This window comes from Myotis daubentonii, chromosome X (genome assembly GCF_963259705.1).
Source record: "Myotis daubentonii chromosome X, mMyoDau2.1, whole genome shotgun sequence".
Classification (NCBI taxonomy): domain Eukaryota; kingdom Metazoa; phylum Chordata; class Mammalia; order Chiroptera; family Vespertilionidae; genus Myotis; species Myotis daubentonii.
Window position 1 is genome coordinate 124,187,364 of NC_081861.1, and position 22,857 is coordinate 124,210,220.

Consider the following 22,857-nt stretch of genomic DNA (forward strand, 5'->3'; position numbering starts at 1 on the left):
GCGATCAGGGCTGATCAGAGCCTTCCTTCCCCTGGCTGCCAGCTGGGGCCTTTCTTTGTTCCACACTTCCCCCTGGTGGTCAACGCACGTCATAGCAAGTGGTCAAACTCCCAAGGGGACAACTTGCATATAAGCCTTTTATTATATAGGATAGCCAAGTTATGGAAGCAACCTAAGTGCTCATCAATAGATGAGTGAATACATGAGCTGTGATATACTTATACCATGGAATATTACACAGCCATAAAAAAGAATGAAATCTTACCATTTGCATGGATGAACCTAGAGGGTATTGTGCTCAGTGAAGTCAGAGAAAGACAAATACCATATGATTTAACTTATATGTTAATCTACAGAACAAAATAAACTAACAAAATTGAAAGAGACTGATAGACACAGAGAGAGAACTGGTGGTTGCTAGAGGGGAGAGAGTTGGGGGACTGGGATTTTAAAAGATGGGGGCGTTGGGGGCTAGGTGAAAAGGTGAAGGGATTTAGAAGTACAAATTGGTAGTTACAAAATGGTCAAGGGAATGTAAAGTACAGCATAGGGAATACTATAGTCAATAATAATGTAATAACTGTGTATGGTGCCAGATGGGTACTAGATTCATCAGGGTGACCACTTAATATGTTATATAATGTCCAATAACTGGATTATACACCTGAAACTAATATAATATTGTGTGTCAACTGTAATTGAAACAAAATTATAGTTACGCCAGAAAATGTTGAAACAAAATTATGTGGTTTTTTCAAATATTTAGGTATAATTTTAACTATTCATTAATTATTAGATTAGATCAAGTTTGCAAAGCAAAAAAAAAAAAAAAAAAAAAGAAAAGAAAAGAAAAGAAAAGCTGTGAGTGCCTAAAACTTATAAGCCAAGGTGTTCCCAGACTGAGCTTAATACTGTTCCCAACAAAGGACTAAGCCAGTTAATAAGTCACCAAAGCTGTTTCTATCTCTCTCCCTCTCTGAAATCAGTAAAAATATATTTTTTAAAAAAGATACAAAGGTGCCATAGCTGGTGGCTCAGTTGCTTGGAGCATCGTCCTGTACATCATAGGATTGTAGGTTCAATCCCTGGTCGGGACACGTACAGGAGGCAACCTATTGATGTTTCTCTCACACCGATGTTTCTCTTTCTCCTTTTCTCGCTCTCTCAAAATCAATTTTAAAAAACATATCCTCGGGTGAGGATTTTTAAAAAAGATACAAAGGTGAAATAATTCAGGAATCACTAAGGAACACTCCTATCTACAATGAAAATATTTACAGAGTTGGTACCCTCCATTCACCCCCTTTATTTTTCTCCATAGCACTTGTCTCCCAAGTATACTAGAAACTTCCTTTGTGTTAGGCTTTGTCTGTCTCCTCTACTAGAACATAAGCTCCCTGAGGCAGGGACTTCTGTCTGCTTTGATCACTGCCACATGCCCAGCACTTAGCGCAGTTGCTAGCATACCGTAGATGTTCACTATTATTTAAATAGAGGAATGAACATGACTTTCCTTGACATCACTCCTCTGACTACCACTTTAACTTCCTTTGTCCCTTACATGTGGGCATGTTTTGAAGTCTCCATTTCACACAAGGACAGAACCAGGGCAACTGCTCTGACCTTAGGGGAAGGCACTGCATAGAGTGGAGTTTGATTAGTCCCCAACTAAAGGCAGCCAGGCTGTCATTCACATTCTTTGGTCATTATGCTCAGCCCTGAAGGTGAAAACAGTCAGCCGAGTATAACACGCTGGCCACAAGGAAAGGAGGTCCCACAAACAGGCCACATAACCCCACGCCATGATCCACCTGCCAGTGCTCTTTTGAAACATTACCTTGTGTGCTCCTGCAGTAGGCCCCAGATATACAAACCATCTAAACGCTCATGCACGAATCACAGAAATAATCCTGATGAGGCCTTTAACTTTTCTATTTCTTAATGAACCAAATTATAAAATGGGTTGATTGAAAAGACAGGTAAGAAAACCTGTACCACAGTAAAGCTCTCACAAGGGTAACTACCCTCAGTGGGGCAGCTCAAGTAGTGAACTGTTAGTAAGAAATAGTTTATACTTATCTTGGTAACTCTGATTATACGCTTGCTTGAAATATTCTATCATATTTAACTAACTAATAAATAATTGTCAATGGCTGATAACATCTTGCATTCATTAAAATGTCACATGTCCCTTACTTTCAAACCAGAAGGCACTGCTATCTCTAATCATTCAAACAGGAATTTGAGTTAAAAGTTATCTTCCCACTAAGAACAATAAACAAAAATCCCATATTGATCAAGTTATTAAAGCTTCCTCCTGCTAGCGATATTGGGTCCTTCTGTTTACTAACATAGATTATGGTTATGAAGGGCATTCTCTTCAAAGTTAATGTTTAAGCACCCAGACCACTGGGAAAGATGGCAGAATAAATGCATGTTTATCTAAGTGCCCCTGCCCTTTCAATACACTCAACCAAAAACTGAAAAAGCTGCCTATAATGAAACTAATAAAAGCTACCACCACATACCAAAGACTCGAGGGGAGTGTCTGACAGATCCAATGAAGCTGGGGACTCATCAAAGGAAGGTTCTTTAATTTGTCAAGAAAGCCACAGTTGCTGGGCTGTTCCTGAGAGCATTCCAAAGGACTCTCTACCAATCATTTCTTCTGAACTTGGAGAAACAAGGACTGGCGGCAGGCAGGAGAAGCTGAATGCATACTGTATGGGTGCACTTCCAAAAGCAAACCTAAGAGGGGAGGTTGATCTCAGATGCACCATTTGTGTGCAGTGGAGAGAAACTAACTCAGGAGCCACAAATGCTGACTACACTAAGTCCTCACTGAACGTCATTGATAGGGTCTTTGGCTTGACGTGAAACGATGTGAAACAAAAGCAATTTTCCCATAGGCTAACTGATATCAACAAGAGCTAAGTTCCTATGGCACCTCACTAATGTTATAATGAAATGATGTTATTCGAGGACCTGCTGTACGTAGACTCCAGCAGAGCCTAAGTACGAACCCACTGCACTCCTGCTAGTGCGACATCTAGCAGAAATGGGGGAAGCCAAGGGGAATCCCTCTTCTTCAGTGGGACATGGCTACTCCTGGGCAGAGGATCTCACAGTGTCCACGAAAGGCACTCACAGACAACATGGCCCAAGGGGGCTTTGATGCATCCCCTGTTCCCCCATATCCAGAGAGCAGAACGAAAAGCAAAACAACAGCCTCATCATTAGAGACCATCAAGATCTGGCCTTACAGTTCAAGTGCTAAGGTGATCATTCAAACTCTTCTTACTTGAGAAAGGAGTCAAGGAGGATTTCTCCATACTCTTCTTGGGCAGACAGAACTGGTCCCATGCAATGAAGAATAATAAGCAGAAAAGGCCGTCATACTTGTGCCACAATAACGGAGCAAAGCAACACAGAAGAAAAGGAATGAATGAAACAAAAGACAGATAAACATACTGTGGAAAGAGAATGATTTCAGAAACCCCAACAATGTAGACAACAGAGCTCAGCCTCCAAAGTAACAGAATAAGGAGCCAAAGAGGACAACATGATGAGAGAAAAAAGCTGGTAGGGCTAAGGAAAGAAACAGAGAAAAAAATAAACTTGGGGGCAGAAGTGAAAGCCACATTGCAAGCATCAAGACCTAGGATTAACACTACAGAAAACGGAGTCAGTGAGATGGAAGGTTGGGAGACGAGAAAGAAATCCCACCGCAGGAAAAAAGACAAGGAGACGACAGTGATGGAATGAAAGGTAAATGTGAAAGACAGTTAACAGAGAGCCAATGCTGGTACAAACTTGAAGAGAACAAATAAACCAGTGAGAAATAGTCAAACCCGGCTGGTGTGGCTCAATTGTTGAGCGTCAACCCATGAACAGGAGGTCAAGGTTCGATTCTTGGTCAAGGCACATGCCCGAGTTGCAGGCTCACTCCCCAGTAGGGGGCGTGCAGGAGGCAGCCAATCAATTATTCTCTCATCACTGATGTTTCTAACTCTCTCCTTCTCTCTTCCTCTCTAAAGTAAATAAATTTTTTTTTTAAAAAAGAAATACTGTTAGGCCCAAATGTCAGTATCTAATGCTCATTGAGAACCAGAAAAAGCCAACAGATGACTGTCAACTCTGAGACATACTCAAATGAAGTTACTGAATTCAAGAATAAACAAGAAATCACAAGTACCGCAGACAATCAAGCAGGTCATCTAGCAAAGGGGATGAAAGATCTAGACTTGGCTCAGTACCAGCAGACACTAGAAGACAATAAAGTGAGGTGCCCAAAGAATGGAGGGACAAAGGATGTGACCCAAGAACCTGAGAGGCAGCCAAGTTACTAAACATAAGGAACTGTAACATTAGTAAATAAGCAAGAAAATCTAAATAAAGCTGCAACCAGTCCTCCAAAAGATAAAACCATCAACTCTCAAATGAGGAGTCTTTGTGTGAATGGCTGGCAGAGAGCACTGAGTTCATTCAAACATAAAATTAAATCTAAAGAACTCTAGCAATTACTGACTGCCTTGCACTTTAAGTTGCCTGTCTTCCTCGGTGAAAGTTGCCAAATCTATTCGATTGGCTCCTCTAACTAACCATGCCAAAATGAAAACTGAATGGAATTCTCTTGCACTATAGAAAAACTGGTTTCTATCTTCTCCACACACTCAAAAAAGGATAATACTAACTACCTGGTGCATTGTTGAGTGTATAGGTCTAGGAATAAGGAGACCCATTACTCTCTTTGGTTTTTTCCATTCACTTACCACGCCACTTGGCAAACACTGCACTGTTTTGGGACTCATGAAAAACAGAGATAATGCCTGCATGGTCCACCTCATGGCACAGTAAGGATCAAGGGATGCTCTATGTGAGTGAAAGTTCTTTGGAATCTACAAGCAAGGCCATAAAACCATGCCATTCGGTTGGATGGAAATAACCCACTGTATTAAGGAGTCAAAATGAATATTTAAAGACAAAAAAAGGATCAGAAACCTTCTGTGGATCCATCCCTACTTCTTTTCTTTCATTTCTCTACATTTCAAGGTCACTGCTTAGCACTATGAATAGGAAATTCAGTACCTCCACAGCTCTTGAATGGAACGATTTTTAATTTGGAAACAAAAGCTAGCTTAAGAATTTAAAGATGTTGCCCTCCACACAAGGTTAATGTCTCTCAATTTGCATTCCTTCATTCCACTAATATTTATTAAGCACCTACTATGTGCCTGGCACTGTTCCAAATAGTAGACAGTCTCTAAATACTTAAAATAAAATCAAGTCAATGAAATCCAAACAATAGAATTGAGGAAACTAAATGAATTTCGCAGGAAAGGGGTCAATGCCTATTTATATTACAACTTATAGATAGACAGCTGACCATTTGCTCAGAAACAAACCCATCAAACAGCCAACGGGATGCACGGAAGTTCAAAGAATCATGCATAGCCAACAAAAACAATAAATGAATATTGGGTCACTAAACTGTGAGAATGCCAAATGTTCCTGAAACTCTGCTCATGGTTACATTGGGAGCAAAGTTAAATTCTTAATGCAGAAAACAAATAGGAGGCAAGATTGTACTTGGGTCAGATGGATATGAGTCAACTAGAAAGCATATTAATGAAGGACTACAAATGAAGCCACTAAAACATTAGAAAAAATCTTTTCTTTTGGAAAAGATCGGTAAAGGGAGGAATGTGAGAGGATTTCCCATACCCTATCTCCCATCTTCAACCTTTACACGGATCTTGCTGTAAGGGCATCACAATCAAAGGGCATGCCTCAAGCACAGTGAAACAGAACAAGGCAGGAGTATGTTAGAAATAGTGGCCTAGGAAGATACTCATATACTAGCTAACATGTATAAGGAAGCCAGGGCTTTTAAATGCAAAGAACCACTATTTCTACATTTTTTTACACAAGGAAATAATCCGGTGGAAAAGCCCTATCCCAAGACACTGACTCAGCCTCCATAAAGACCATCTTGTCATTCCTGTCTTGGATGTACAGTGGCCTTTCTTCTACCTAACTGATTATGACGTCTCTGATGAGATCCTCTGAGGATGGAAGACATGAGCGAGTTCTTTCTAAAGATGAAGGGAACTAGCGCATAATGAAATGAAAGAAACACACCCCGTGAAGCTATGTAAGGGGCAGGTTGTAATCCGGACTCTCCGATAGCTTCCATTTCTATGGGGCAATAATAACGGCTCCTTTTCCCTCACCTAAGTCCTCTGCCAATTCCAACTCTCAGCCAAAAGCAAACGATTGTGAAAATCAGATCGGCAATTCTAAAACTGGCTAAAATTCATGAAAATGAAAATGATGAAGATGTAGGGCATTTTCCAAAATAAAATAGAAAGAACTTTACCCTTAGTCTATTTTACAATTAGTGAAGTACATCACACAAGGACTTCAATTCCTTAGGAAACTACAAAGCAGTATCATATGACAAAGGTACAGTATTAGGTTAGTAGAAAGTTTACATAAGCATAAAAGCTCTACTTCCCACTCTTTACAAACTTGACAGTGACCAGAAGGTAGTTTTTCACTTAAGATCTTTGAAGCCAAGCAGTTAAGTGAAAAATTCCAAGACAACTTTTGGAACGGCTTAATGGACATAATAGAAGCATATACGTGGATTTTAAAATAAAACAAATGCATCAAAGACTAAACGTGGAATACACACACCTCACAATGAGAATACGATCAGATGGCAGAAGGCAAAACTCTCCATCAGAGAGCGAGGAGTGATGCATGTGAGAAGGGCCCTGGGATTGAATTATCGCTCAGCTAATGTCTTCAATTCCCCAGGCCTTAGTCAGTGGTTTGGGACAAACATGGTATTTGGTCACAAAGTACAACAGTAGAGATCTGTATCTGGGATGAGGAGGGAGCTTAGAAGCCTGGGGACACTGTAGACATTTGACTCTATGATAATGAGGAGAGAGGTATGAGGACACGAGAGCGCTCACGAGGCTCTGTGCTCTCTTATGACAGGCACCAACCAAATCACAACATACTATAAAGGTACTCAATTTACTACGCTAGTTGGAAGATCTGAAGTAGCTACATGGAAGTTTCTCTGGGAAAGGTCCAGTACTGGAGTAACTATGGTGTCACACTCAGAGTTGGTAGAGGAAAGGAGCTCAGAGGTTGACTTGCGGAAGATGATCTTTCTTCACAGAGAGGACCAGAGCATTCAGTTCTCTAGAAAGTTCTATTAGTCTTGATCTTGTCTCTACAAAGAAAATAACGGGAAAATCCATAGTGAGTTTATGAGTATAACCTTCTCTATTTTAACCAAGACTTACTCAGTGTTTAATTAGAGTGATAATTAAAAAATATTTGCCTTGCCGAAACCGGTTTGGCTCAGTGGATAGAGCATAAGCCTGCGGACTGAAAGGTCCCAGGTTCGATTCCGGTCAAGGGCATGTACCTTGGTTGCGGGCACATCTCCAGTGGGGGGTGTGCAGGAGGCAGCTGATCGATGTTTCTAACTCTCTATCTCTCTCCCTTCCCATCTGTAAAAAATCAATAAAATATATTTAAAAAAAATATTTGCCTTATCTCAGAATTATTCTCTATTGTTACTACAGAAAAAAGAATTACCATTTAATTACCTATATATACTTTACTCTCAGTTAAAAACCTGAGTAGAAATGAGGAATGACTGCTAGCAAGTACAGGGTTTCTTTTGGGGGAGATGAAAATTTTCTAAAATCAGGGAGTGGTGAGGGCCACACAACTCTGAATATACTAAATACCACCGAATTGTATGCTTTAAAAGGGTGAATTTTATGGTATATAAATTATATCAATAAGACTGTTAAAAGCCTGGTTAGAGAATAAGTTTTCTTAGAATTTCTCATTCACCTAGTGAATACTTCCCCAAGATTATCCTACTTGTATGATTTAACAGTTTAAATTATCAGGCTAACCATTTTAGCATTTTAAAAATTGTCTTTTGCTAAAATACGTTTGTCTAACACTATATTAGAAATTATATTGCTGAACAGTGTTGTATACTAATTAAGCACATCTTTTTAAAAAATATATTTTATTGATTTTTTACAGAGAGGAAGGGAGAGGGATAGAGAGTCAGAAACATCGATGAGAGAGAAACATCAATCAGCTGCCTCCTGCACACCGATGCTCTATCCACTGAGCCAAACCAGCCAGGGCTAATTAAGCACATCTGAATTAGTATACAACCTCTAAACTGTTTAGCTTTAAAACTGCCTTTAAAACAATAGTCAACTAAAGCCATCTCTTTACAATTCAAATGGATGTTATTTTAAAAGACTGCTTCTATACTACTCAACAACTCCCCCATCAGAGCAATAGTTTGAATTAATTGGTCACACTGATGCCCAACACACTACCTGACTTACATACAGACTGAGAAGGGAATCAAAGGAAATTGATCCAGGTGTATTAAGGTGATGTAGCTTAATCTTGGCCAGTAGTGGTGGTGATGGTGGTGGTGGTGTGTATGTATGTGTGTGTATACATAGGCATAACCACCTATGTGCTTGCACTCACTTGCACAAACCAAACTCCTCTAAATTTTATCATTTGAGGTAAGTGACCAGTCCCACAATATTGCTCAGAGGTCCATCACAAGACTCCATAGGAAAAAAAAAATACATCAGTGTAGATCCCCTTTATATCCTTCACCAAAAAGACCAATGCTGCCCTAACCTGTTTGGCTCAGTGGATAGAGCGTCGGTCTGTGGACTGAAAGGTCCCAGTTTGATTCCGGCCAAGGGTATGTACCTTGGTTGCAGGCACATCCCCAGTAGGAGGTGTGCAGGAGGCAGCTGATCGATGTTTCTCTCTCATCGATGTTTCTAACTCTCTATCCCTCTCCTTTCCTTTCTGTGAAAAATCAATAAAATACATTTTTTTTTTAAAAAAAAAAGACCAATGCTATGATAATGGTACAAAATGACAAAGCTATATAAACTATATTTGCAGACAAATAGCTTTCTGCTGCATTATGTTAAGACAAGGTTTTCAGGGTAAGAAGAGATATATGCAATTAAAATATAACTAGAGGCCCAGTGCACGAAGTTCGTGCAAGCGTAGGCTTTCCTTCCCCTGGCTGCCAGCACCGGCTTCCCTCTGGCACCCAGGACCCAGGCTTCCCTCACAGGCCCAGCTTTGTCTGGAAGTAAGTCTGGTCTAATTAGCATATTACACTTTTATTATCATAGATAGGGAGGAAAATTGCAATGTTAAATTTGCATAAAAAATCTCAATATGATCGGTCATTCTTAAATGTCCAGTTCAGTAGTGTTAAGTGCATTCACATTGTTGTGCAACTGACCTCTAGAACTTTCTCATCTTCCCCAACTGAAGCTCTCTCCCCATTAAGCAATAGCTCCCTATTCCCCCTGCCCTTGGCAACCACCATCCTAATTTTCATATCTATGAATCTGACTATACTAGGTACCTCATATAAGTGGAATGATATGGTATTTGTCCTTTTGGGTCTGGCTTATTGTACTTAGTGTAATGATTTCAGGTTCATCCATATTGTAGCATGTGCCAGAACCTCATTCATTTTAAAGGGTGACTAATAATATTCCATTGTGTAGATATACTGCATTTTATTTATCTTGATTGATAATTTTAACTTCTTGGTTTTTTTTCAGTTTGAACCCACAGTATTTCTCTAGCTTTTTTTTTCTGTCAAGCCCTGTGGATGATGATAAACTGCCAACTCAATTACTTTTCAAATATTATTCATGGCATGATAAACTCCGCTCACTGCTGTTAAGATCTCCACAGTGCAAGGACTCCTGGGACAACAAGGCCTCTATTTGAATGGCTATTCTGGTTACCCAATTCTTGTCCTCTTTCCAGTCTGGGGTGAGAAAGCTGCTTCAATATTTTTTAAGGATAACTTTGCTTTGCTTCCCCGCCCCCCAAATATGTTTTTATTGATTTTAGAGACAGAAAGGGAAAGGGAGAGAGAAAAACATTGAAGTGGGAAACATTGATCCGCTGCCTCCTGAACGCCCCCTAGTGGAGATCGAGCTAGAAAGCAGGGAATGTATTCTGGGAATGGAACCAGGGACCTCTTGGTGCATGGGACAACGCCCAACAGAGCCACACTGGCCAGGGCTCACTTTGCTTTCCCAGTGATAAAACCACAAAGAAGAGTTGGCTGAAAGTATCAATTGACAGGCTGGCACACTGTAGGGAAAATCAGATATTCTAGGATAGAAAGCGAAGTAATTTATTACTGTTGTGCCTTGTATTTAGAAGCGTCTCTGGGCTCTCTGCTGGGATTGCTCCAATCATCCGCTTCAGGTGTGGTCTTGTAATGACGCCATGCTGACTTATTGAATACTGGAAGCCTCTCGAATGATTCACTTGAAAGAGCCTAATGGAAAAAAATATACACCGAAGGGCCACAGTGCCATTTGTCTCACATGAAATACGAATTCAAATTTTATATTTAAAACATTAGAAACCTTAATGTATATTTTTTGAATTATATTAAAACTATACTATTTTAGTAGATTACTTAGACTGGGAGGATGAAATGAAAGCTTTTTTAAAGGAATAAAAATATTCACTCATTCAAAGCTAGTACTGACGTACACATGACCACAACAAAAAGCATTTGAATCCAGTTAATACTGCTTTGAGATACTTTGGACTATACGGTCTTAGGCCAAGCACTACTGTTCACTGGGCAACCATTCTCCCAAAGGGCTCAGAAAGAAATAAAATTCCATATATACTAGATTTACAAACATAAAGCCATAAAGTGTTATCAAATATCACACATTCAAATGCACTGGCATCTAAGATAAACACTCCAAAGACTAGTGAAGTTACGGTATAATACATTACATGTATGTTATATTTTATAACATATAGCACACTATGTGGCCATTAAAAAGGAGCCAGTTCTATATGAACTGATAGGAAAAGATCTCCAATACATACTGAAAGTAAAAAAATATACAGCAAAGTGCTGAAATAATCATTTGTGTGAAAAAAAATTAAATTTTTCTAGAAGGATCCACAAGAAACTGGTACCTTTGGTTACCGCTGGGAACAGAATAGGGTGATTTTGGGCCGGTGGTGGGAGAGACTTAGTTCTCCCTTTTGTAGAATTAAAATTCTGTAATATGTACTTATATAACCTATTCAAAAAATACTTCAAATATTCTAGAGTTTAGAAGTCAAGAAAAGTATAACAGTATCAATGAATAAGAAAATCTGTGTCACAGAGAACTCTGTTATTAGATCAGCCTTTTTAAATGAATATATTATGATAACTGAGTTATTGTGGCTTTGGGAAAGCCAGCAAGTTTTTAAAGCAACAGACTAAAAGATTCCAGTTTATGATAATCTGTCTCCTGCTAGATGAATCCTTTCAATGGATATGCAATCTTTTGAAAATCACAACTTTGAATTAAGGTTTTAAAAGTCAATCATTTTACTCTTTATAGCTCCATATTTCATATTTTGCTATATCTGACTGTACAGTCAAGGGTGAGGCATAACATGGTTTTCACATAAAACTTAAGTAAATCTGAGGCTGAATATAAAAGATAATAGATGCTATGGTCTATTATCTAGTAGTTATTAGAACTTACAGTTTTAAAGCGTAGATGCCTTCATACTAACAGGAAAAAAATGCATTACCTTCAAATAAATTACAGCATCCGTACCCACTCCTTCCATAGAATACAGTTTTAGATCTCCTTGGAAATATCTAGCATACAGACGAGAAATTGGCAAGCCATAACCAAATCCAGCCTACAGGGGAAAGAAAATGAATTCCGTGAGACAGGCACACACACCATCACGTTTAGTATGAGGATCATTCAAGATTAAAATAAATTCTTGATTCAGACTTAAAGAAAAAAAACCAATTGATTCAACCTCTACAATGCTGTATATGCTTGCCTATGGCAAACAAACTATTTTCACTCTACAAAAGCACTTCTCGTAGGTTTAGAAAATAATAGGAATACTGCAATTTTTGACTAGTGCTTTCTTAGCACTTGAAAGCACATTTTTAAAGCAAATCCCAATCGAGTGGGATTTGAACTGGCAACAAAACGAAACCACATCATTTCAAAGTTTCATTATCAGATTCCCTTGCCCTCTGAAGCAAAGAAATAAATTGAATAGCACAGCAGTGCAAATCTACCAGCACCAAGGCTAACACATTGAAAAGAAAATTTCCTGAGTGACTACTTCCTGAGGTTATAGGAATACTACAAGATTTGGATATATGGTAGTGCATATACTAGTATTTTTAAAGACAAGAATTCCAGTACCCACCTATATCTCTATATCGTAGAACTCTGACTGTCAGTAATAGGTTGTTGGGGGGGGGGGGGAAGGCCTTAGGTATTAACAACAATAAAAACAACCGAGACTGAAGCTGGGGTAGAGGGAAAGCTTCAGTCCCTCTGATTAAATCCATTGCTAAGGTTAACAAAGGAGTTGGTGGGGTCAGTGAATGGGCTTTAGGCAGTTGCATGGGCTTTAGGCTCAGATACACTTAAATTGAAACTTGCTTTTTGTGCAACTCTGAGCAATTTTTTCCCAATATATATATATATTTTAATTTCTATCATTCTATTTTTTTAAATATATTTTATTGATTTTTTACAGAGAGGAAGGGAGAGGGATAGAGAGTCAGAAACATCAATGAGAGAGAAGCATTAATCAGCTGCCTCCTGCACACCCCCTACTGGGGATGTGCCCGCAACCAAGGTACATGCCCTTGGCCGGAATCAAACCTGGGACCCTTCAGTCCGCAGGCCGACGCTCTATCCACTGATCCAAACCAGCTGGGGCTCCCAATATATTTTTATTGATTTCAGAGAAAAGGGGAGAGGAAGAGAGAGAGAGAAACATCAGTGATGAGAGAGAATCATTGCTCAGCTGCCTCCTGCACGCCCCCTACTGGGGATTGAGCCCGCAACCCAGGCATGTGCCTTGGCCGGGAATTGAACCATGACCTCCTGGTTCATAGTTTGATGCTCAACCACTGAACCACACCAGCCAGGCAACTCTGAGCAATTTACTGCACCTCTGTGAGAATGTCTTCTCATCGGAAAATGTAGTAATAAAAAAAACAAAACTCGTCAGACATAATAAAACTAAACGCATGGAAATTGCTATTATGGCTACTACAGAAGAGCAATTCTACTGTTACATGGATTTCTACCATCTTCCCTAGATTTTTTCCTCAGGGGAGGGCCTAACTCAAAGGGCTGGATATGACAGAGGCGTGTACCCCGTCTTTTAAGGGCATTAAGACTGACAGAGTGTGGCCAGTAGTGAAGACAAAACAGCCACAATGGTTACTGAGATCACCACAGTCAAGAAGCCAGTGTACGCCAGCAAGAGGCCAGGAAAACAGCTTCATCCATTCCAGCAAAGCCCAGACCCTACTCTCAGGTGTGCCAGGGACCAGCCGACAATGCCTAGGGCCAACACAGGCCTGATGTGAGGAGGCAGGCAAGCCCAGAGTCCTGCGGAACAAGAGGAGGGGCCTGTAATTCAGATTTGGTGAGGTGCAGGGAAGCTTTTCCAGGGTGTCAAAAGGTCAATAGGAGCTGGCTCGGAGGGCATTTCTGAAAAACAAATGCATGTGTCACAGCACAGAGCTGGAACACAGTAACGTGTTGGGTGAGGACACTAGGTTCTCTAGTAGTACACATCTGCATGCCCACTTTATTTGTTTTAATATTTTTATTGATTTTTAGAGAGAGAGAGGAAAGGAGAGGGAAGGAGGGAGAAGGAGAGAGAGAAAGAGAGAGACAGTCAATCGGCTGCCTCCTGCATGCCCCTTCCCGGGGATCAAGCCTGCAGCCCAGGCATGTGCCCTGACGGAGAATTGAACCAGCAACCTTTTGGTGCCTGCCCAACTAAGCCACATCGGCCAGGGCTACACTTTAAAGCTGAGGACTGTTTACTAACTGGGAGGGATGTTAGTGGAAGCATTTCTTCACAAGGAGAGGCCAAGTGGTAGGTACACTGGAAAGAACACAGACAGAGCCAGTGCTGTGATGAGCTCAATGACCTTGGGCGAGGTACTAAGCTTATTCTCTCATCTACAAAATGGGATGGTGCACGCGCATTTTTTAAGGTCTCTTGCTTCAGGTGTTCAGTTTCATTAACAAATAACTAGGACATAACAGCTATCCCCAGGATGGTATTTTGAGACCTGGAATAGACAACTCAAGTTCCTTTTAAATAACTGGGGAAGGCTCTAGATTTGCTCGTAGTGGGTGTTTCTACCCCCACCCCACCCCCACCCTGCACCTCCACCTTTTGACATTTATTTAAGTAGGTACCAGGAGCCTGGTCAAGGCAATGCCTTTCAAAATTGGTTTTTCATGAATTTTCTTGAATCCAATGTAAGTGACTCCCTCTCTGTTTTCAACATGCTGAGTTAATAAACTCTGTCTTGAATAAACAATGCAAAATGTAAGATTTTATTCATGCAAATAAAATATAATCTTACGTGCTTACCAGTCAGGTAGAACTTGAAAATGAAGCTTAATTTATACCCTGAACCATTTTGCAGACTGATAGATGTTGCTGTGTTTAATGACAAAGGGTTCAATTGTTGTTTGTCAATTAGAAACACTCAGCAGGGGAAGAAAGTGTGGCCCTACCAGGATCTCAATGCTGCCATGGTAACCAGACTGTTCTCACTGCCTTAATAGGGCTGAAGGTTATTTCCAGAGTGAGACAGAAAAGGCTCTGAAAATGCATACGCCACCTATATGTTTCCTGCTTGTGCTACTTAATATAAAAAATGTAGTGTTCCTAATTTTGACATTTTAATTATATAAACAAATTTGGTGGGGAAGTTCAAGGTCCCAGAGTGATTTGGCCTCTATGCACACAAAAGTGCCAGGACCACACTACAGCCACGCATGCTGCACTGTTCCTTTGCTCACCCGCAATTGGACTTCCATCCCCTCCAGGGGTAGCTCCAGGTAGTAAATGGTGCTCCTGGAGCACCTGTAACCACAAGAAATGCCTTTTCTCTGTATTTGGGAGTAAGGCATGGAGCTCTGAGTGTGTCTCAGACAAATCAGAGAAGAAATCTCAGTCCAAAGGCTTCACAAAGAAAGCAGCAGTGGCATAAAATTCTCCCTCCTCCAAGCCAGGCCCACACAGGGAGCATTCCAATTCAATGAGGCTTATGCCCAGCCGTGGGGAGTCCCTGCCCATGTTAACGGTCTTTCCTTAAGCAGCAGTTTAAGATGCTTACCAGAGGGGCAGCTCTTGAAGGCTCCAGGCTCGGTCTAGGAGCAGTGGAATACATGTAGTTAAAAAGACGATCTATTTTTCGAAGGGGGACGCCACCACCTAGGTCGCTGATCTGTAATGGAGGAGAAAGAAGAGGGGGAGGTGGTGGTAAAGGGAGGGGGGAGGAGGAGTCATTCCAGACTTAATAGGAGACAAGTTTATTAAATAAAGCCCATATGAGGTTACTCTCAAGTGTTCAAGGGCTTTGAGCCCCCAATGAAATATGAACAGTGTAAAACAAAGGAGGTAGGAAAGTGTCATGGGATCCCACGGGCTTGGGTTTGAGACCCTGTTTAGCTCCCTGAAACACAGGCTGCTAATAAAGTTTAAACGAGGTAACTTAAGTCAAAGATCTAACATAGAGCTTGACGAATACCGACATTCAGCAAATGTCAGTCTTCTTCCCTTCCCTCTGATTCCACAATGTCTAGATACTATGACATGAACTGACAATTAAAGTGTATGTACAAACAAAGCAGTTACCTTAATGGACAAGTCTTCTTTACCCAGAGTGACAAGGGTTTTAACCGCTGGGTAGGCCTCTTTTCTGTCTTCATAGAGTTCAACTGTTGCTCTCATTGAGTTCTGAAATAATAAGCCCTTTTCTTTACAACCCTCACAAACCACAATTTTAAAAAAGAAACTCACATGAGCTTACTTATGCACTGTTTTTTGTGTGTGGGAGGGGAGTGGATATTGGTTGCATTTATATGACATTTTTTCCCCTCTAAAGAACTTAGCTCAATGTGGGTTCAGATCATGGAAACACTCCCTGGTGCTTTGTTTTTCATCTAGTTTAAGTCCCATCTACCATACTACACATCAATTCTTCCCCCCGCCCTTTTTTTTGTTAATCCTCACCTGAGGGTATTTTTCCATTGATATTTAGAGAGAGTGGAAGGGAGAAGAAACAGAGAGAAACATCGATGTGAGAGAGACACATCGATTGGCTGCCTTCTGCATGTGCCCCAACCAGGGCCGGGGATCATGCCTGCAACCCAGGTATGTGCCCTTGAGCAGAATCAAACCCAGGACCCTTCAGTCCACAGGCCAACGCTCTATCCACTGAGCCAAACTGGCTAGGGTTTTCCTCCCTTTTTTCTTTTAGTTTGGCTTTAGGGTATTCAAGCCATTCGACTTTCAACCAAGAGGAATGTTTTCATCGTGTGGCACAAGGCCACAGAGGTTCACTGGTGAACCTGAAATCTACTTATCAGCCTGTGGTTTCAGAGTGCCTTTCCTCAAAAGCAGGTGGAAAACCTGCTTCCCACAGAATGAATCATTTGGTTGGGAAAAAAAAGTGGAAGACGCCAGTTAAAAAGAAGCCACAGCTGTTGAGGAGAAAGTTCACAACTGAATGCCCATCTCCACCTTTGAGTGTTGCATTAATAACAGCATCGTTTTGGGGAAGCAAATCAGCATAAGTGATTTTCAGGTGTTCAATTTAGGGTTTCGCACATAGTGGCAGAAATGAAATTTTAGCTCCAAAGCCTTGTGCCTGTAATTCTGCTACTGTAAATGCCATTAGCTACTGGTTAACAAAAGCAGCAGCTTAAGCCAGAGAGATTCTAAAGACTCTTTTTTGGGGGGAGGCTCTTTTTTGGTTTAATCCTTCCATATCTTTCTCCTCTGCCTCTGTCAGATTTTCTGAATTGACTCGAATGTGTAAAAGGGTTACGGTAGCTCTCAGGACTAGAACAACGACTAATGCACCAGCACAGTTAATGTTCAGAGGCGTAAATATGTGTAAAATTGTTTTTATGTTGATCCATGTACCATCAATAAAACCTTGCCAGGTTTGGAAACTAAAAAGCATCTCTAATCTCCTAACTGAAGAAAAAACAGTATGGATTTTACATCAAATCACTAAAGTACAATTAAGCTTCAAAATCAATATATACTAATATTCATGAAGACTACACTGTACACAGCAATTTTTCAGCTCACAGTGTACAAATTATAAAACCCACAGGATATCAGAAATAGAATTTTTTAAATGGTATGCAAAACCTTTTTCTTATGCTAATGTAATGAATCCATTATGCCCTGAATCAAAGTAATTTAAAATGAAGACTTCTTCCCATGTTGTTAAATTCCACTTACCTTGAACAACTCAAATAGCATGTGAAACAGATGTGAGGGCACATAAACTACCTGAATAGGTTTGCCTGGAGCTTTGGCTGAAAACAGAGACAAAATCGTCAATGAATAAGGACCCAAACTAGAAGAAAGTAAAAAATGTTTGCATTCTATTTTCTGAGTACATAAAAAGGAACTCTACAAAAGGCTAATTTAGGTTTCCACCTCTAAAGGCAGGGCCGAGCAAATGCTTTTGAAGTCCAACAAAATTTTTTTTTTGGGGGGGGGGAAGGCATCCAGTTCCTTTACTTACCAGCTATGTGACCCTGGGCAAATTATTCAAATGCTTTGGAACTTAGTTGAGTAATATGGAATATTATCACCTACATCATATGTTCTAAGCATTACATAAGGCCATCCAAATATCACTCTTTTTTTTTTCTTTTTAAAATTGTTTTTATTGATTTCAAAGTGAGGAAGGGAGAGAGAAACATCAATGGTGAGCGAGAATCATTCATCAGCTGCCTCCTGCACGCCCCCTACTGGGAATCGAGCCTGAAACCCAGGCATGTGTCCTGACCAGGAATTGAACAGGTGACCTGTCGGTGCACGGGAGGATGCTCAACCAACTGAGCCACACCGGCCAGGGCTCATTCAGTGTTTTTCAAATTGGGAGACACCCACCCCTACCACTGACCCCAGTGGTCAGCAGGGGGAGTGTGAAGCCACAGAGGAAAAGGGGCACATCTTTTTGGTGAATTGGACTAAAGAGCAATGTTAAATTATGACAAACAAGGCATATTATAGAGTAGAATGTAAGGTTTACATGACTTTTCTACTAGGAGCTAACAGCCCCCTGGAGATCTACAGTCCTTTCTCCTTGCATCAGTGATTTTCTGGGGAAATCTAAGAAATGCCTAATTCCATGTCAAGCACTAAGAACAGTGTGAGCTACTGAGTAGATGCTAGAAAATGTAGTCCTCATGACCTGAAATCACTTACGAGACTGAAACTATGTGAACTTTCTTAAGTAGACCACAGACATACCCACCCATGTTATAATTTCAACCTAACTACTTCTTCTAATAACGTACATAATTAACAGCATAAAGTAGAGAGAACATTCGTCTGGTTCTTAGTTTACAAAGAGCTTGAACGTACATTATCCAATTGAATCCTTGTGATAATACTGTGTGCCTCATAGGGTGGGTGGCATTATTATGGGTGAAGACACAGGCTTTGCAGAGGCTATGTGACTTGCCCACCAGAACAGAAGAGGCACTAAAACTGGACACCTGAACCAAGAGCTTTTGTGATTCTAAATCCTGAACGCTTTGATAATCAGTTATTTTTTAAATTACTAAGTTAATATATATAAATGATTTTAAAATTTGTTAAAAAGAAAACAAGTCCCTCCACCCTTTCCTATCTAACCCCCCAGACTGCACCCAGAGGCAGCCAGTGAACTCTTCTGTACTTTGCCTATAGATTCTAGACCGATCACTGCAGAGCACCCACAACAATGTACCAGGATAACATTTCCTTCCCTGTGAGTCCCATGACATGATCCATGCATCACTTGAAGAAGAATGCTCTCAGTCTTAAGGTGAAATGGATTCTCTTTATCGTCCTCCAACTGCTTAAAATCAGACTACCCTTTTTAAGTCGCCGAATATTTGGACCATGTCTTTCTGATACAGGCTTACATATTTCCCAGAACTTCTAACTACTCTTCCTCTTGGGTAACTGCACAAGAAACTTATGCTTTCCTCTCCATATCACTAAAATCTTCCAGCTTTTTATTCTACTGCATGGTACCTACTCCATTCTTAAGGACTTTTCAAATTAGAATCAACTGCTTTCCAAACATGCTGCATAGCAATCATCCTCAAATCGTTTTTGATTGAAGTTCTAGAATGTTTTCGCTACTTTTTCTATCCCTAGTAAACACACCATTCAAGACTGTCAGATAACCTACCTCAAAAAGGTGTGCAAGGGAGGTACATTTCTCAATCCTTAGTCCTCTGATTCACTTGATTGAAAGTTTGGCTGGGTACAGAATTCTTCATTCAAACTCATTTTCTCTCAGAATTTGGAAAGGGGGGCCTGACAGTGCAGCTGCTAAGTTTAAATGCCAGTCACATTTTCATTCACACTGCTGGTTTTCACCTGAGGCCTGATACACCTTGGTTGTAATATTCTTGTTGAAGAATGAGGGACTGGATTAATCATTTGAGGTAGCTCTAACTTACACCAGCTTCCAACTAACCCCTACCCTTTCACTTCCCATTTCAGTCCTTTGCACCTCCTGGCTCTGTTCCTGGAGTCCCTCCAGGATAACCTCTGGCAACAGGTACCATCTCTTCTGCTGCCTCCTTTGTGGCTTCTTCTGCTTGACATATTTCCCTCTGGTTACCCTATGGCAGTGGTCGGCAAACTCATTAGTCAACAGAGCCAAATATCAACAGTACAATGATTGAAATTTCTTTTGAGAGCCAAATTTTTTAAACTTAAACTATATAGGTAGGTACATTGCTATTAACTTAATTAGGGTACTCCTAAGGCTTAGAAAGAGCCACACTCAAGGGGCCAAAGAGCCGCATGTGGCTTGCGAGCCGCAGTTTGCCGACCACGGCCCTATGGCAAGAGGTGATATCAGTGGGCCACTGATGAACCTCCTGGTTGCTTTGCTGTTTTTGTTTGGAGTACACTAAATGTTTGTTTGGACTAAAAGGCATGACTAGCTATATAAACAGCCTTCTGAATTCAACCTTTTTCACTCGAAATCTCAGGGAAATTAAAATACCTTTCATAGTTTTATTGTGTGTGTTTTAGTTCAATCAACACTCTCTAGGAGCCTTCTGAAGACTTGCTCAATGACTTGGACTTTTCTTTGGGGGCAATATAGTTTACATGTCTGTTCTTCCCTTTAAAGCCATGCCAAATGTTTTGTCCATGACTCTTTTTTAATCCCGGATCCAGGAGCTTTTATGTAGTGGGCTCTTAATAAACATTTACTGACTTTTTAAAATAAGATACAAATGGAATATGAATGTTCCATCTAAAGGTACATTTTAAAAAGTCAATGGAAAAAACTGTCCAGGTTTTTCATGCTCGAGACTTAATGAAGTCTCTCTTTTGCACAGTCATTGCTCCAAATATCATTCATTAAAACAACATCTATTAAGTACCAAGAGAACTCTACATAAGATATGAAATTTTTTATTTTCAGACAATTTTCCTATAAGAATGAAAAAATAATGGAAGCTACCAAGAAAAAAAATGCATTCAAGGGAAAAGGGTTAATATCCAAAATTTATAAAGAACTCATATAACTCAACACACACACAAAAAAACCCCATCCAATTAAAAAATGAGCAGAGGACCCAAATAAACACTTCTCCAAAGAGGACATACATATGAAAAGATGTTCACTAATCATCAGCAAAATGCAGAGCCAGTACACTCAGCGGACAGCTTCAGACCACATCGAAGCACCACCCAACCTCCTCCACAGTGACTCACTCAAAAGGCAGACTCAGTGGGGACCACAGCCTTCCCCAGAACTTCTGCTTCCAAATTCTCCAAAGCCAGAAGAAGGGCTTGAAGTACGGAAAAACTGGGCTCAGACCAACAACGCTGAGCTAGAGACGGATGCTCAGAACAGACTGGCTCCCATTGGGAGACGCCAGCTTCTGTGATTCCAAGAAGATCTCATCTCTTCTGCTGTGGCCAAGTTCAATTATGGTCTCTATCTAATGACACTGGAGGCTCGAAATGGAGAAGGTGAAGCCTATAGGAGAATTGTCTGAAAATATTTTCCTGTGCATTCAGAAGTATCTTTTGAAAATGGATGGGTTGATGACATTTCCTCAGATCTTACATTTGATTCACAGAGTGGCTACCTGAAGTTCTGAGGGACATTCAGCCCCAACTAACTCTACTTGGCTATGTCCTGCCCAGCCAAGTGACTGAGGAGCCCCTTGGAACTAAGTACTGCTCTGTGGGATGGACCCAGCACAGCTGATCCTCCACAGTGGTCGCAACCAGTCTTTGCAGCCAACTGGCCTGGGGTAAGTGCTTCCCATTGAAGAGCCAACAGCAATCAAGGCTCAACTACAACAGGAGGGTGCACACAGCCTCCATATGGGGTACACCTGGAGTGCCCTGCTTGGGTGACTGGGGAGGCTGAACCACTGGACCTACAGGACACCTACTATACAAGGCCACTCTGCCAATTCCAGGAGACAAAGCAGCTCTACCTAATACACAGAAACAAACACAGGGATGCTGCCAAAATGCGGAGGCAAAGAAACATTCCAAGATGAAGAAAAAAAAAACAGAAAAAAACAAAACTCCAGAAAAAGGAGAAAAAGGAGAAAAACAATCTACTAGATGTAGAGTTAAAAACACTGGTTATAAGGATGCTCAATTAACTTAGGGGAAGAGTAGGTGAAATTAGAACGTCAATAAAGAGATAGGAAACTAGAAAACAAAAAATAAACAGAAATGAAGATTACATTACAGGGAATCAACAGTGAAGTAGATGAAGCAAACATTCAAATCAGAGATTTGGAAGATAAGGAAGCAGAAAACATACAATCAGAACAGCAAAAAGAAAAAAGAATTCAAAAAATGAGGATAGTGTAAGGAGCCTCAGGGATAACTTCAAGCATACCAACATTTGCATCATGCAGGTGCCAGAAGAAGAAGGGGGAGAGCAAGATATTGAAAACCTATTGGAAAAAATAGTGACAGAACATTTCCCCTACCTGGTGATGGAAAAAGACATACAAGTCCAGGAAGCACAGAGAGTCCCAAACAAGATGAATTCAAAGAAGCCCACACCAAGACACATCATAATTAAAATGCCAAACATTAAAGACAAAGAATCTTAAAAGCAGCAAAAGAAAAGCAGTTACCTCATAAGCAATTACATAATATTGTAATAACTGTGTAGCATGGTGCCAGTTGGGGTACTGGAAATATCAGAGGGAATATCTGATTGTCTAACCACTATGCTGTATGCCCAAAATTAATACAAAATAATATTGACTGTAAACTGCAATTAAAAATAAAATTTAAAATAAAAACAGATTTCTAAGAGGAAAAAAAACAGTTGTAATAAGAGATTCAAGAAGGAAAAAGAGAGAAATGGTACCTGGGCACTTGGAGATGGTTAATCAATTCCCAAAAATCAATGCATAAGGCTATTAGAGACAATATATAGTGTAGTTCAAAGTCACATTGGGGCCAAGTTCTGACTTAGGCATTTAATAGATATATTAATAGGTACTTAACCCATCTGGGCCTCGGCATCCCATTTCTGAAATGGCGCAGAACTTATCTCACTGGGTTAATATAAGGATGAAATGAGATCATGGTGATAAACTAATTTATATAGAGCCCGCCACATTGTAAGCAGTCAATAAATGCTGCCTATTCTCTTAACTAAAAATT

The 22,857-nt window shown here is 40.4% G+C and overlaps 1 protein-coding gene across 2 annotated transcripts in view; it reads right to left on the reverse strand.

The window, feature by feature from the left end:
- Positions 1 to 136: 136 nt before the first annotated feature.
- PDK3 (pyruvate dehydrogenase kinase 3) overlaps positions 137 to 22,857 on the reverse strand; it is a 72,893-nt gene continuing 50,172 nt past the window's right edge. Inside the window, exons 7-12 of one of the 2 annotated variants that reach the window (XM_059678573.1) lie at positions 17,422 to 17,498; positions 15,802 to 15,903; positions 15,281 to 15,391; positions 11,680 to 11,793; positions 10,271 to 10,402; positions 137 to 7,249 (exon numbers count right to left, since the gene is read on the reverse strand). In XM_059678573.1, the coding sequence (XP_059534556.1) occupies positions 7,232 to 7,249; positions 10,271 to 10,402; positions 11,680 to 11,793; positions 15,281 to 15,391; positions 15,802 to 15,903; positions 17,422 to 17,498 (554 nt within the window). In that variant the 3' untranslated portion in view covers positions 137 to 7,231. Of the gene's footprint in view, positions 7,250 to 10,262; positions 10,403 to 11,679; positions 11,794 to 15,280; positions 15,392 to 15,801; positions 15,904 to 17,421; positions 17,499 to 22,857 lie in introns of both variants that reach the window. The other variant, XM_059678572.1, reaches the window with a different exon arrangement.